This window comes from Papilio polytes, unplaced genomic scaffold (assembly GCF_000836215.1).
Source record: "Papilio polytes unplaced genomic scaffold, Ppol_1.0 DF823912.1, whole genome shotgun sequence".
Lineage (NCBI taxonomy): Eukaryota > Metazoa > Arthropoda > Insecta > Lepidoptera > Papilionidae > Papilio > Papilio polytes.
In genome coordinates, this window is record NW_013525292.1 from 1,407,573 (window position 1) to 1,421,129 (window position 13,557).

The 13,557-nt window shown below is 30.2% G+C and overlaps 2 protein-coding genes across 5 annotated transcripts in view; one reads left to right on the plus strand and one right to left on the minus strand.

Moving 5' to 3' along the window:
- LOC106102657 (protein tramtrack, beta isoform-like) overlaps positions 1-13,557 on the minus strand; it is a 241,060-nt gene that overhangs the window by 23,378 nt on the left and 204,125 nt on the right. Inside the window, exon 5 of one of the 4 annotated variants that reach the window (XM_013282200.1) lies at positions 2,123-2,344. The exons of 2 other annotated variants lie outside the window; for them this stretch is intronic. In XM_013282200.1, the coding sequence (XP_013137654.1) occupies positions 2,123-2,344 (222 nt within the window). The remainder of the gene's footprint in view (positions 1-2,122; positions 2,345-13,557) is intronic. One more of the 4 variants, XM_013282201.1, reaches the window with a different exon arrangement.
- LOC106102658 lies at positions 4,423-9,956 on the plus strand. Its single transcript, XM_013282203.1, has 5 exons — positions 4,423-4,789; positions 8,308-8,466; positions 8,546-9,115; positions 9,205-9,441; positions 9,584-9,956. Exons 2-5 carry the CDS (start codon positions 8,316-8,318, stop codon positions 9,811-9,813), a joined length of 1,188 nt encoding a protein of 395 aa, XP_013137657.1. The 5' UTR covers positions 4,423-4,789; positions 8,308-8,315; the 3' UTR covers positions 9,814-9,956.

A 13,557-nucleotide genomic window follows, 5' to 3' on the forward strand; every position in this document is an offset into this window, starting at 1 on the left:
TAGCCAATCATGGCGATTTTTTGTTTAAATTTTAAAACACTATTTTCATTATGATAATAAATTGGGCTAGAAACCTTACAAGACTTACATTACAATATTAAAAACGCACACACTACAATAATATAATATTAAAATTAGAATATTTTATAACGCATTAGATAAAAAAAGACATATGTCCTTACATTTAACTTTACAATTATTTACTGACAATTTTGTGAGTATTTTAAGAGTGTGCGTTCTAAAGATACATTATTCTGTCACATCTAAAAACCACTAATCGCATTTTAAATTTTAGAGTAATAAGCAAGATATGGTAGAAATTCCGTAACCATACCATGCACTATTAATAAAATATTATATTTAATGTCAGTTGAATTCATCATCATCATTTCCGCACACATTAATTCAACATTAAAAAAACAAGACACGAATTTCATCGTTCCAAGAAACGAAGGCTTTGCATTTTAAGAATATCATAAGTGACGTTCAATACAGACTTAGTCCAATAAATTGTTAAAAAAAGAAAAAAATCTAGAATAATCTTTTTTCATTCAATAAAAAACATTAAAGTTTTTGGTAAAAAACCTTTACAATTATTCTAAAATATGTAATAATAATATTTAAAAATACTCTATTACCGCAACTACTTACACCTAACGTACTTCTACTTAAATGTAAAGCACACTACGATTAATCTTTTTTTTTTATTGTGTAGTAAAATATACATGTTTCGGCTTAATCTCAGCGTCCGGCTTTTCATGCAAATGTTCTCCTTTCATGACTACAATATTTAAATTATCATCTGTTGTCAATGACGCCTTACAATCATCAGATTTACTCGCGACACACTTCCAAACGGTGCCTTTCTTTGATTTTGTACGTCTCGTAAATAAATATTTTCTATACAGCAGTGTGTATTTGCCTTTTTTGTTTCCTTTTATTAAAACTGGACCTAAAATCATTCAGAATTAAGTTGCTATTCCGACTTAACGACTAGTCGCACGTCATTGGACGCTCGCGGCTGTTATTTAGTTATGCACATGTTTTGCCATTGGAAATAAGATGTACGAATCCAGACCAAAGGCAGCCACACGCGTCTGTAACGTGGCTAGCTGCTAATTAGATCTAAAAATGTCAAACTAAGGTAATAAATAAAATTACGAAAACAACATCTAGATTTATAAGAATCATGCAGTTAGATAGTAAAAAACACGTTTCAAAGCACGCTGAATAAACGCGCATTTTAAATGTCAAGTAAATACTTAAACACTACATTCCTTACATACTTCAATAACACTGGAAAGACGTGGATTCACCCAAACTAGAGTAACAGGCAAAAGTCATATGACCTAATATTAACTAGCCTATCCTTTAGTTATATGTTAATAAATGTTATATAAATAATAGACAATAAAAATCAAACAATTATATTTTCATACATAAAACTATTTTTATAACATTTGGACACTTTTGATTGATTACATTTGCCGCAAGGAGCTTTTTTACACGACCCCAAGTTCTACTCGTTTCATTTTGCATGCAATTGAAATTAATTTTTAAAATTAGAATAGACAAGTAAACTATTTTTTGTAATAATCATAATTTATAAATAAGTAAATTTTAAATTACTTCAATACTACAACATCCACTTTATATAGCTTAATTAATTTGTAATTATTTGTATAATTAAAAAAATCAATAACATAACAAAATTATCAAACTAAATGGAAAAATAAGTGGTAAAAACATAAGGTTTAATTTTTTATGTTAACTAAGTAATACCTAAGTAAGCATAGTCACATGTCAAAGAGTAAAAAAAAAATTAACAAATTACATACTTATTCTTTGGTACAAATCAATCAAATGTTAAAAAAAGGCTCTCGAATTCATCAAAAAAAATACATTTGTTTTGTTATTCAAAGATAATACTTACTTTTTCTTTAAAATGCATGATTTATATTAATTCTACGTAAATCTTATATCTATAATCTTTTTTATGAGAACACTATGTTAAAAGTTTTAGACATAAAGTTTGAAAATTGAAACCTTAATTATTAGGCATAAAAAAGTTTTTTTTCAGTATTTTCCGCATTCTCCATATTAGGAATTCTTACGTAGTTACCTGTATTATTCATATAGAAAACGGGAATGGAATGATTATGTTCTTCATTGATCACAATTAACTCACCATCATTAGTGAGAACAACCTGAGCCTTACAATTTTTTGATCTCCTCGAAGAACAAGTCCAACTGGTTTTAGCCTTACTAACACAGTTCTTAGCAAATGTATACTGTTTATACACCAATAGATTTTGTCCTCTTTTCGAAAGAATAAAATGTATTTCTGTAAGTAAAAAATGCAAAATACAATAAAAAAAAATCTATTTCTAAAATAAAATAAATACATAATGTAATTTTTTTATAACATTTTTTGCCGTTTTTATCTAAATTTTCAAATGAAAAGCGTGCTTAAGTTTTTTCAAAACGTAAATCATGAAAAAACTCAAGCAGCAATAGTTTTTTTTTAAATTAGCTATTGATAAAAGGTTAATGCGAAAATTAAATCGGTTTTTTTTCTGTTTGTAAAATATATTTTATGTCAGCAGGCAAAGTTATATCTAAAGAAGGATGGTTGTCATTAAAATTGAGATTAATTTAAACCGTGTCTCCGATTCACTTGATGTAAGGTTTTACAGCCTTTCTTATAATGACTTGAACAAGTCCAGTATGCACCACATTATTTTTGATTACACCATGAATAAATATATCCCTGTTACAGCAAAAATCCATGCATAGATTTTCTAATCCTGGAAGCTGGAAGGAATGATAACAGCCTCTGAAAATTATTCAGGAGAATATAATACTTCATTTCATTAAATAATAAATAAATAAATATGTATTGCCGCACCAACTGTTACATAATATAAATGCCACATTCACATATTACAAATATATGCATGTTGCATTTTTTTATTAATTTGTATTAAAAATAGCTTAATGTAATTCTTACCTCAATTATATAATCATGCTGTGGTAATACTATTGAAGTTGTACATTTAAATATTATATTTTAAAAAATGTTTTAACAAAATAAAGCACCACTGTTTATAGTTAAAAAATTATCTGATTATTAAAAGTCAATATTTTTTTTCTTAATTCATCTTACATTTTCAGATAAAAGTTTGTGACAGTACCTTTTCATTGAAATATTTTTATAGAAACAATAAATATACAACACCTGATTTTGAGTTCAAACAGGAACATAAAAACCTTTTTGTATAGAAAAGTATGTTTGACATTTCTTTGCGATTGGTGGATTGTTGATTGCATCTACTTACCAATTGCAGATATGTAACACTTACCTGAAAGAAATTAAAAAAAGATTAGGCATTGAAATGAATGTCTCGGAAACACTGTTCATCAGTTGCTACACAATACCATTTTAGTTGTGGTTATAAAGGAATGCGAGAGAGTCGTATACAGCGTATCGCTAACCTTGAGTTGCTAAAAAGTTATATTTTTAATAGTAGTAATTGTATTATAACCTATTTGTTAAACAAATCTGTAGGAAAAACAGTGAAGATTTGCCTGTAATATCTCTTTTGTTGCATATTATTAGTTCTGTTCTAAAATATGCAAATACATTATTTGTTAAATAGTATCCAAATAGTAACAAGGTATCTCAAAGCAGGATAGAGTAATAATATACAAACTTACCTTGACTCCAAATAATGCATTCCCAAAATTTTCTCGGATATTTCTCCCCACTGAATTCAAAACAATAAACAACTTCTAACACTATTCATATTAAAAACTCTATTCACTTTAAACTGAGTATATTTTCTCATGTTATGAACAACGCACGAATATACTGATCACTATAGAACTCAAGCTTTGTGTTAACATTTCATAACGTATTTCAAAATTTGAATACATCTGAAATATATCACTTTCATAAATAATTAAGGAACAACAATAACATAATGAATTATAGAAAATAAACAAAACTTCTACTAAGTTAGGTTATACTTCTGCGTTTGAAGTTTGAAACGTCAAAGTTGTAGTTCAACTTTTCTCTCTTCAAAAAACAACACTTATTTTCGCGATTTGGCCAATTTAAAGATACACGTTAAATTAATTTTGGATTATGTTAAAATAATTTGGTAGTTCATCAATATTTCATATGTTGCATGTTAACATGTTATTGACGCTTTATTGCTTCCATTACGACTTTAAGTAGAATTAATAATCGGTTAACATCCGAACAAACTTGACATGTAGTTTTATTTCAGTTAAAACTGCCATAAAGAGCAACAAAAAGTATTTTTCCTTTCTTTTTTGTCTTTCAATTTGGTTTTAAAATACTACGAATAAAATAAACGTTAAAATCCGACAACTAAAAACTTTACAAAAACCGATATTCGAGAAAGTACTAGTGCCTCCCTAGTTGTTGTACAATTGTCAAAAACAAATTTTCCGATTTTTGTTTTTATTGTGTTTAAATTGGTTCTTTCTCTTATTACAACAATGTGCGATTTTACTAAAGAGTGTAAAAATAACTTTCACGTGAACTGTATGTTGTGCTATTATTGCATTAAAAGACGTCTTAAAGAAATAACCTATATGTGTCGTGAGATTACAAAGTTGTAAGAGTGTTGTTATGGGTTTTAATTATGTTTAATAGTGTTATTAATTGTGTTTCTATATGTGATATATCTGGTGTGTGTTCAATTCGAGGTTTTATGGCGATTCCTGGTACTTTAATCGATTTGCTGATCTACGCGGGAAGGTAAGTGTTAGTTGTTTATTATTATTTACTATTATCTTTCGAAGTACGTGTTGAAAATGACTATTTTTAATAATGTCTAATGTTAGGTACCCTCTAAGATACACCGTTGTACCACCGTTTATATCAATAAAGTTAATTTATGTGTTATGATTTCAAGAATAGCATATTATGTTGTTGTTGGTATGATTATTTTTGTAGTTGTTGTTCAACTAACGTATTGAAAATATGAACTATTACCTTATTGTAACCCAAAATAGCTTTCTAAATGAATTAGTTTCTTATTTAACATATATGTTTGTTTATTGTGCAATGTGTTTTCCTCTACATAGTTTAAATCTGTTTTTACTATAATATGTCTGGCTATTTGCCATATTATTTATGTGTCTAAGATTTTCTAGGCATGTAATTCATTGATAGATCTTTTTGTTTTTATATTTTTTGGTATCAAAGTAGAATTGTGATGTGAGGTAGAACTTGATGTGTTAATGTTGATTTATTAATGTGTATTGCTTGCTTAAAGGTGTTTTAATAAATCTTTACATTAATATTAGTCTTTTATTTCATTTTTAATTATCTTGTGTAGCAAAAAATTTTTTGCAGTAACAAGTTTTTCAATATAGACGACTGAAAAGTTGATTGTATGGTAAATGGTAAAAATTTACATAATAACATAACACTTTTGTTGGATCAATTTCCAAGAAGGTAAAGAACAATCAAAATGGTCTGGATTGGAGTTATATACTAAGTAATGTTTTTTACAGGTAGTTTACAATGTTAAGTCGCAGTTAATGATAGATTTAGTATTTGCAATAGGCATATTACATAGCTTTTATAGCATCAAATAATGTAACTATTGGTTTTCCTAACCTCAATACTTGCACAAAATAAATGTTCTGTTTTATAAAAAAAATATCACAATAATGCTTTGTAAACAACACCTATACAGGTTGTTTCAGATGGATGAGTAGAGAATACTGGTTAAGAAATAACTGTTTTTTTTAAGTATACCCTGGCTTCAATGGCTTTAATATTTTATAAGCAAATATTTATCTCTATTTTAATTATTTGTGTTACAGCTCATGAATCTTTTGAATACAAGATGATACATTGTGGCAGGAATAAAAAGAAACCACTTTTAATGTACAAGGGTCATACATATTATCAACATATGAGTTCGAAGATGTTTTACTGTTCGAAACGAAAGTCCGGTTGTTTGGCAAGAATCAAACTTGATGATGATGGGAAAATCATAATGGCTCTATCTGATCATAAACATTTGGCACCGAAATGTATTGAATTGTACCCAGGAAAATTTGTGAAAATATAATTAAATGCTTATTTTCTATTATGTAGCCTTAGTCAAATGTCAACTTTGTTATCTTATTAAAAATGTTTTTAATATATGAAGGTTTTTATCCCGAGTAGGGTTGGCAACAGGCAGGAGGCCATTCGAAAAAATTGTGCCAAATACTAGTAGGTTTCTGATACCCGGAGTAAGACCTGTCGTGATGTATGTATCTGAATGTTGGGCAGTAAAAGGGACGGATGAAAGGAGACTACATGTGGCAGAAATGAGAATGTTAAGATGGATGTGTGGGTCAACATGAATGGATAAGATACGAAATGAGTATAGTAGAGGAAGTTTGAGAGTAGCCCCAATGGTAGAAAAGTTAAGGAGTAAAAGGTTAGCATGGTATGGGCATGTTATGAGGAGGGATGAATTGCATGTTACAAGGAGAACATTAGTTATAAGAGTGTAAGGGTACAGCGGTAGAGGTAGACCGAGAAAGAGATGGATGGATTGCGTGAAAGGTAACAAGATCAAAAAGGGAGTGATGACAGATGACGTATGATAGAGTTATGTTGAAGGACAAAAACCTGGTATGCCCATCCTGCGGGAGTTGGATTAGGAGGATGATGATGAAGGTGTTTAATAATGTAAGCATATTTTTATTGTCGAAGAAAAACTTTTGTTTGTAATAAAGTAATAAATTGTTTTTTTTTTAAATAGTGATCGTTTGAGATTTTCTTAAACAAAAGAAGTATTCAATTGATTATAATTTTTGTATTCTTTATTAGGATGTGGAAGGAAAATTAGCACCTTAGTAAATGTAATAATGGAAATCGGTGACAAGTTTTTATTAAGGAGATTTGATATCTCATGTTACTATTAAAAGAACATTTGGTTTAAATGAAAACTGTCTTTATTAATAGTTACTTACTCTTAAATTCTCTGATGTATTTTCAGGAAACATTAGCTACAAATTTATTCCATCTTCAAAGGTGAAAGGGAAACATTGGATATTGTGCAAGGAGTATACATACGCGCAGCACATGAATACCCTACTTTATTATTGCACGAAAAAGAACACTGGCTGTAAAGCACGCATAAAGTTGGACGAGTATGGAAATATTATAGCTTCCAATCTTTTTCATCAACATCAACCATCTCCATGTTACTCTGTTCTCTACAATCGCTAACTACCCTAACGCCGGTCGTATTTATCAACGTATTGAAAAAAATTGTGACACTTCTTACTGTTAACATACAAATATTGCCTTGTGAATATTCCTGATAGACCGTTGACACAAGCTTTGGCATGGTTACAAGGAATATTAGTAAATATCATAGAGTCTGATATCATAACTTAAAAAAAATAATGATAATTTGTTTCTTATACAACTTTGTCGCCAACAAGATTGCCATACTATATTTTTTATTTTTAGAACGTAAAAATTGATACAAATAAATGTTACTTTATTTTTTTGTTAAATACTCATTTTTTTAATATTAAGTTTGGTTATTATTTTTTTAGTGGAAAACTGATGTTTTAATGTATTTATTATTAGAAGATATCTTAAGTTTTATTATAGCAGCCTATTATAGCCTTTGTCAGCTTTACTTTTACAACAAAAAAATTTCTTGGCTTCATTCATTTGATAACCGTCCAATTGTAAAAACAATTATCTACTTATGTGCTTATCATCTGAATTATCTTGGATACGTTAATAATTTCTAGGTAAAACTATTTCCTCGTAATGGGATATGTTACTGTAAAGGTCGGAATAACGGAGAATTCTAAGACTTACCGGTAATACCTAAGATTTACCACCTAGTTATCGTTTGTTTCGAGTTGGATGTGATTTTATTTCGAGCTTATGGTATAATTTAAGGACTTATATAAATAAGATTTTACTGAATTTTATCTTATACATTATATTTACTCTTAAAATAGGTACATCGGGTCTAATTATTTAAAATAATGACGAATGTAAAGGTATCAAAAAATAAAATAAGTTAAAACCAACCACTATTGTATATGCCAAATTTGTATTTTAACTAATGCAGTATAATTTATGAAAATGAAGAAATATATGACAAACCTTCTATTTTTATAAGTATAAAAACTATATTTTAAAAAAAAAAGTGTTTTATTTAATCGTTTATATGATCTTATATTTAAATTTAAGGATTTCATATCAAAAATATAGCTTACATTTTTATTGTTGTTTTGCAGATAAGTATATGTATCGGAAATTTTTCGAAAAACTCTCTAACAATAAAATCATTTGTAAGATTTGCTCAACAAGAATGGGCCGAGGTAATATGGTCCGTCACTTTAAATTAAAACATCAATTTGTGAACCGTGAAACTGAAAAGAAGGATAATTCTCGTTGTACGTATGTCATTTAATGTTAGTCAATGTGATATATTGGTCCTTGTTGTTTATTGCATTTTTAATCATTTTTTTATAGTCGATACTAGGAAGAAACCTAGCCCTTGGGCAAAATATTGCATCGAGGTGGGTGAAAACCAATTCCAATGCGTAATGTGCAATAATGTTCTAAATATGCCGAAAGCCCACGGCAACTTGAAGCGTCATATTAAATTTAAGCATCCTAAAGTTTTTGAAAGGGAAACAAAGGAAAGTTTGAAATCTTTTTGGAAACAATTTGGTATAAATTCGGAGGCAGAGGCACAGAAAATAATAAAAGAGAGTGAGGAAGATATAGAAGTAGAAGAAGTGGCAATCGGAGAAGCAGAATATCTTGAAGAATATATGGTCGATGAAACTGCAACAGTGGTACAAAGTGATCCTGAAAATGAAAAGAATACGGAAGAAGGAGAGCCTATGGAAGGAGAATCTGGAGACAGAGTTTCAAAGAAAAATTATGATACAAATACAGACGAAAGTCTAATCGTATCTGAAGTTCACGCAGTCGATAAAATAGTAGATTTTGGAAACTTAGAGTTCGTAAGCGAAGACGATGCAAAATTCGAAGAGAAAATCAAATGGTTAGCGGATAGAGCAATCCCTGGGAAGAGTAAGTGTTTTTTACATTTAAAACAAATTGCTAACATTCGTTTTTTATGTGTTTTGTTTTCGTTTTTATTAATAAATTTCATATTTCAGAAAGTTTTAAAACGCGCATATGGAATTTCTTTAAAGAAATTAAAAAGAATCGTATTTACCAATGCAAGCTTTGTAAGAGGAAGCTCGCAGGATCTTCTAGAAGCTCGTCGAATCTTAAGCGTCATTTGTTGTTAGTACATGAAAAAGCGTATGAAATTATAACTAATAGTCCTAATTTTCATAAGATACCCAAAGGTACTATCGACAAGCTACAGAAATATATTATTAAACCTACAGGTTAGTTCAGTTTTTGCTACTTTAAACAAATTTAAATAGTTAAACCGACTATATTCAAGTTTCAACGCTACACAATTTTTAGTTATTCTACTTCACACAAATTATATCCTACAATTAAATATATAATTATGTTTAATTTTAGACAAGACCTTCGAAACATCGTACTTTGAGGATCAAGGAGACAATCAGTACAAATGTAAGATGTGCGATGAAGTTATACACTCCGACGCGTCAGACAGCGTGTTGTTATTTAAGCATATTAATGAGGAACACTCTGAAGAGGTGGTCGGTGGTATTGAAGAACCTGACGGCGATGATCAAGAAGAAGGAAGTGTTCTTTTTGTCAAGAAGAAAGATTTACAAATATCCTAAGTTGTATAAAGATAAGACAACACGTTCTAAGATAATGAACTTGTAGGTCACAGAAAGAAGTGTTATAGGTAGGCCACACAGAAGACAGGCGTCCCTTTTTCCTTTTGGTCCCTTTTCCTTCCCACCTTTCTTTTTCTTGTGAGAAAGGATGGGAAGGGAAAGTGCATTTGACGGTGGAGGAGACGCATAGGAAGGGGAAATATCATCTTTTAGTGCGCCTTCTTCGTCGATTAAGGGTAGGCAACGCATCTGCGTTTGCGGATGTTTATGGGCAGCGGTTGCTTCGCTATTTTGGCCGATTCAGGTGGTCCCTTGCTCGTTTGCCATCTTATAATATAAAAAAAATAGGTCGGTGATAGGGCAAGTGTTAAAACCAAATCTTACGTAATAATACTACGTAAAGTAATAAAATACGCCATCGCCTCGCTCTTCCTGAACTTTTGGTCTTAGACCGTTTTTCTTTGTTTTTTAAGCTATGGTGTGACTTAAATTATGTGTGTATAAATTTATGTATTTTTAACTTGTACATATATTTTAAGATACTTCTAACAAGATTTTGTAAAGTATTTACATTGGTAATATGAATATAAGAAAAGATGTAAAATTAAAACATACGTATAATAGTGGAAGAAAAAAATGTTTTGTGATTTTCTTCTCACTAATTGTTTCCACCGCCATACCAACGGCCCAAAAATACATTGATATCCTGAAAGAAATAAAAAAAAAACGTAGATGAGAAGACCAATAGTGTAAATATTCTGTTAGAAATGTTAAACATAAAAAACACTTTTTTAAATTGTTATTAATCAATTGTACCAAAATTGACTTGAAGTATATTACATAATATGCTTTATAGTTCAGAATAAAAAATATTGTTGTATTTGTTTATGATTATAAATATTATATTTTTAGGTATTTCGATAAAAATGATTTAAAAAAATATAGACGATCGGCCAAATCAACAATACTTGTTAATTACTTTAAAACTAACACAAAGTCAACTACATATGTAAAGATATCGAACGTTACGTGGTGACGACTAGAAATGTACTCAGCTATTGAGCTTCTAAGCGAATGACGGACTGTCGGACCGAGCCCTGTGAGACTCCTTGCAAGTGTTTTATAAAACTACCCCCCACTTTTCCTACTTTTTCCTAACAATATCGTATCAATAATTGTTATTTAATATATTAGTTTGTTTTGTCTTTAATTATTACTGATCGTAAATTTGATAGCGAGATAAGTGCATCATTTGTATTGGCGTAAAAACTAACATAAATGTAAGTTTTATTGCTAAAAATGTACAAAAACATATTTCTATCCCACTCACTACAACGGTATGTTCATGCACAGATGTTAGTTATTGGTTTGTTTTCATCACAAATGTTTTCTCATGTACAAAAACATATTTCTATCCCACTCACTCTCTTTAAAAAACAAAGACAACTATATGTTCATGTACTGATGTTAGTTATTGGTTTGTTTTAATCACAAATGTTTTCAAAGATAGGTATTTCAAATAATACTATTGTTTCAGGTTCATTTAATTACACCTTTATACCAACTAGAAAAGGTAAACGTTTGCTTATGTTGGATGGGTACACATACTCTCAGAATGGAACATCTTTCAATTACTACTGTTCTAAAAAGGACGCCGGCTGTAAAGCGAGAATAAGGCTGGATATAAACGGCCGAGTCCATCAAGCTCAGAACGTACATCTTCATGAGCGACCGAAATATATAAAAACACCTACTGGACGTTACTTTAAAATATAAAGACTACCAACCTATTGTTATTTTGTAACCTCAAAGATTTAAAAAGAAAATAAACGTCGCCTAATTGCAACAACCCTCTGGTGTCCTCCGATATAGAACCTTTTAACCAAACGCACATACGTTCAGAAAGACAGTTTCGTTCATCGAAGCGGTTTACATAGTTTTTATTAGTTGCAATAATTGGAAAAAAAGAAGTAAGATAAAAAAGTATATATTTATTTACTTTTGATTCTTATAGATTTTCTTTTGTTTGCTTTTACTTTCTTCTATAAAAAATGTAAAAGGTAATATAAGAATAAAACGTGTGAATTAGTAAGTATCATAAATGGCATTTATTTGTTGTCTTTAATTCTAAAATCTTTGTAAAAAGAAAGGGCATGTGGCATATAAATAATGTGAGTTATTAAGAATAATAAAGTTAGTCGTCATTACGCATTCCTAAGATGTCGTTTTATTTTACTTGTCTGTCAATACTACACACACCTACAGAAATACAATACGCAACATGATGCATCCACACGCACACAAACACAAACATTTGAATTCACATAGCACTAAGACGGAAGGACCCTGGCTCCTACAAGACGGGCCTAGAACCTAGTGTAGGAACTGTAAAATTTATAACAACTTTATAAATGTAAAATCATTGTTTTTTAGCAATAATAATCCGACCCATATGGACATGTTATGCGACGAAACGATGGGGGACATAAACCAGAAAGTGTTAAGAATGAATGTGGATGGCGACAAAGGAAGAGGAAGACCGAAAAAGTATGGATGGATTGTGTGAGGATATGCTTAAGAAAGGAGTGGATTCAGATATGACGGCTGACAGATGTATGGAAGAGCAGCACATACTGTGCCGACCCTCCGTAAGGGATAAGAGCAAGTTGATGATGATGATGATGATAAACAGGTCTACTAAAATTACTCATTAAAGTTGTTTCAAAAAAATATTCAAAGTTTGAACAGCCAATTAATGTAAATAACGAGCCGAGTGATGAAGTTTCTTTATTGGTCTGTTTATGGTTTTTGACCGGATTCCCAAAATAAGGAGGTACTCAATTCGTCTGTATGTTTTTTTATTTTTTTTAATGTGTGTTACGGCATAACTCCGCCGCTAATGGACCGATTTTTATAATTCTTTTTTTATTCGAAAGGTAGTTCTTGCAGGTGGATCCCATTTTTTGTTTGATTTTTCTACGAAACTAGTGAGATGATTGTAGGGTATTCGTAAATTTCACTGACTTTTTGTTCTTTTTCTGCAGTTATTTCAAAGGATTATTCATTCATACCTACACATCGCGGTAACAAATTACTCATGGTGAAAGGATACACGTATTCCCAAAATAATCGTTCGAAAAATATTTTTTATTGCTCTAAAAGAGGTTTTCAATGTAAAGGCAGCGTCCGATTGGATGAACGGCGACGGATTGTCGAAATAAGGGGGGAACATTCACATGGACCTCCACAATACAAAATTACAAACGAAGGGCACTACAAGAAGTTATATTCGTAATGTATTTGAAGGTAGTTAAAACAATTAAGTACTCGGTATTTAAGTTGGTATGTCGATAAAATGAGATTTAATATTTTTCCTATCAGTGACAGCTTTTTTCATTGGTGTCGATTTTAATCATGCTTTTCATAATATCATTATCATAATATAATAAATGCGAAAGTTTGGATGGATGGATGGATGGAGGTTTGTTAGAGTTTGCAGCCTAACCCGTTCAACGGATTTCATTGAAATTTAGTATAGATATAGAAGATATTCTAGAAGAATACATAGGCTACTCCTTTTTTATTTTACTCGTCCGGAGTCGCGGAAAGCTAATAGTTTAATATCGACCTCACTATCAGTGGTACTTTGCTATTTCATTTGCGTGCCAACTATAATACTGGGTACTATAGTTAAAATTGAAAACATCTGGTTGTAAATAATGATTGTTTTCCTTCCAAGTTTTA

What these genes read in the sequence shown, in the direction of transcription:
- LOC106102658 (XM_013282203.1), top strand. Translation starts at nt 8,316, where the DNA reads ATGTATCGGAAATTTTTCGAAAAACTCTCTAACAATAAAATCATTTGT. An exon ending in AAAGAAGGATAATTCTCGTT is followed by an intron (nt 8,467 to 8,545) that starts GTACGTATGTCA and finishes ATTTTTTTATAG; the next exon opens with TCGATACTAGGAAGAAACCT. An exon ending in ATATATTATTAAACCTACAG is followed by an intron (nt 9,442 to 9,583) that starts GTTAGTTCAGTT and finishes GTTTAATTTTAG; the next exon opens with ACAAGACCTTCGAAACATCG.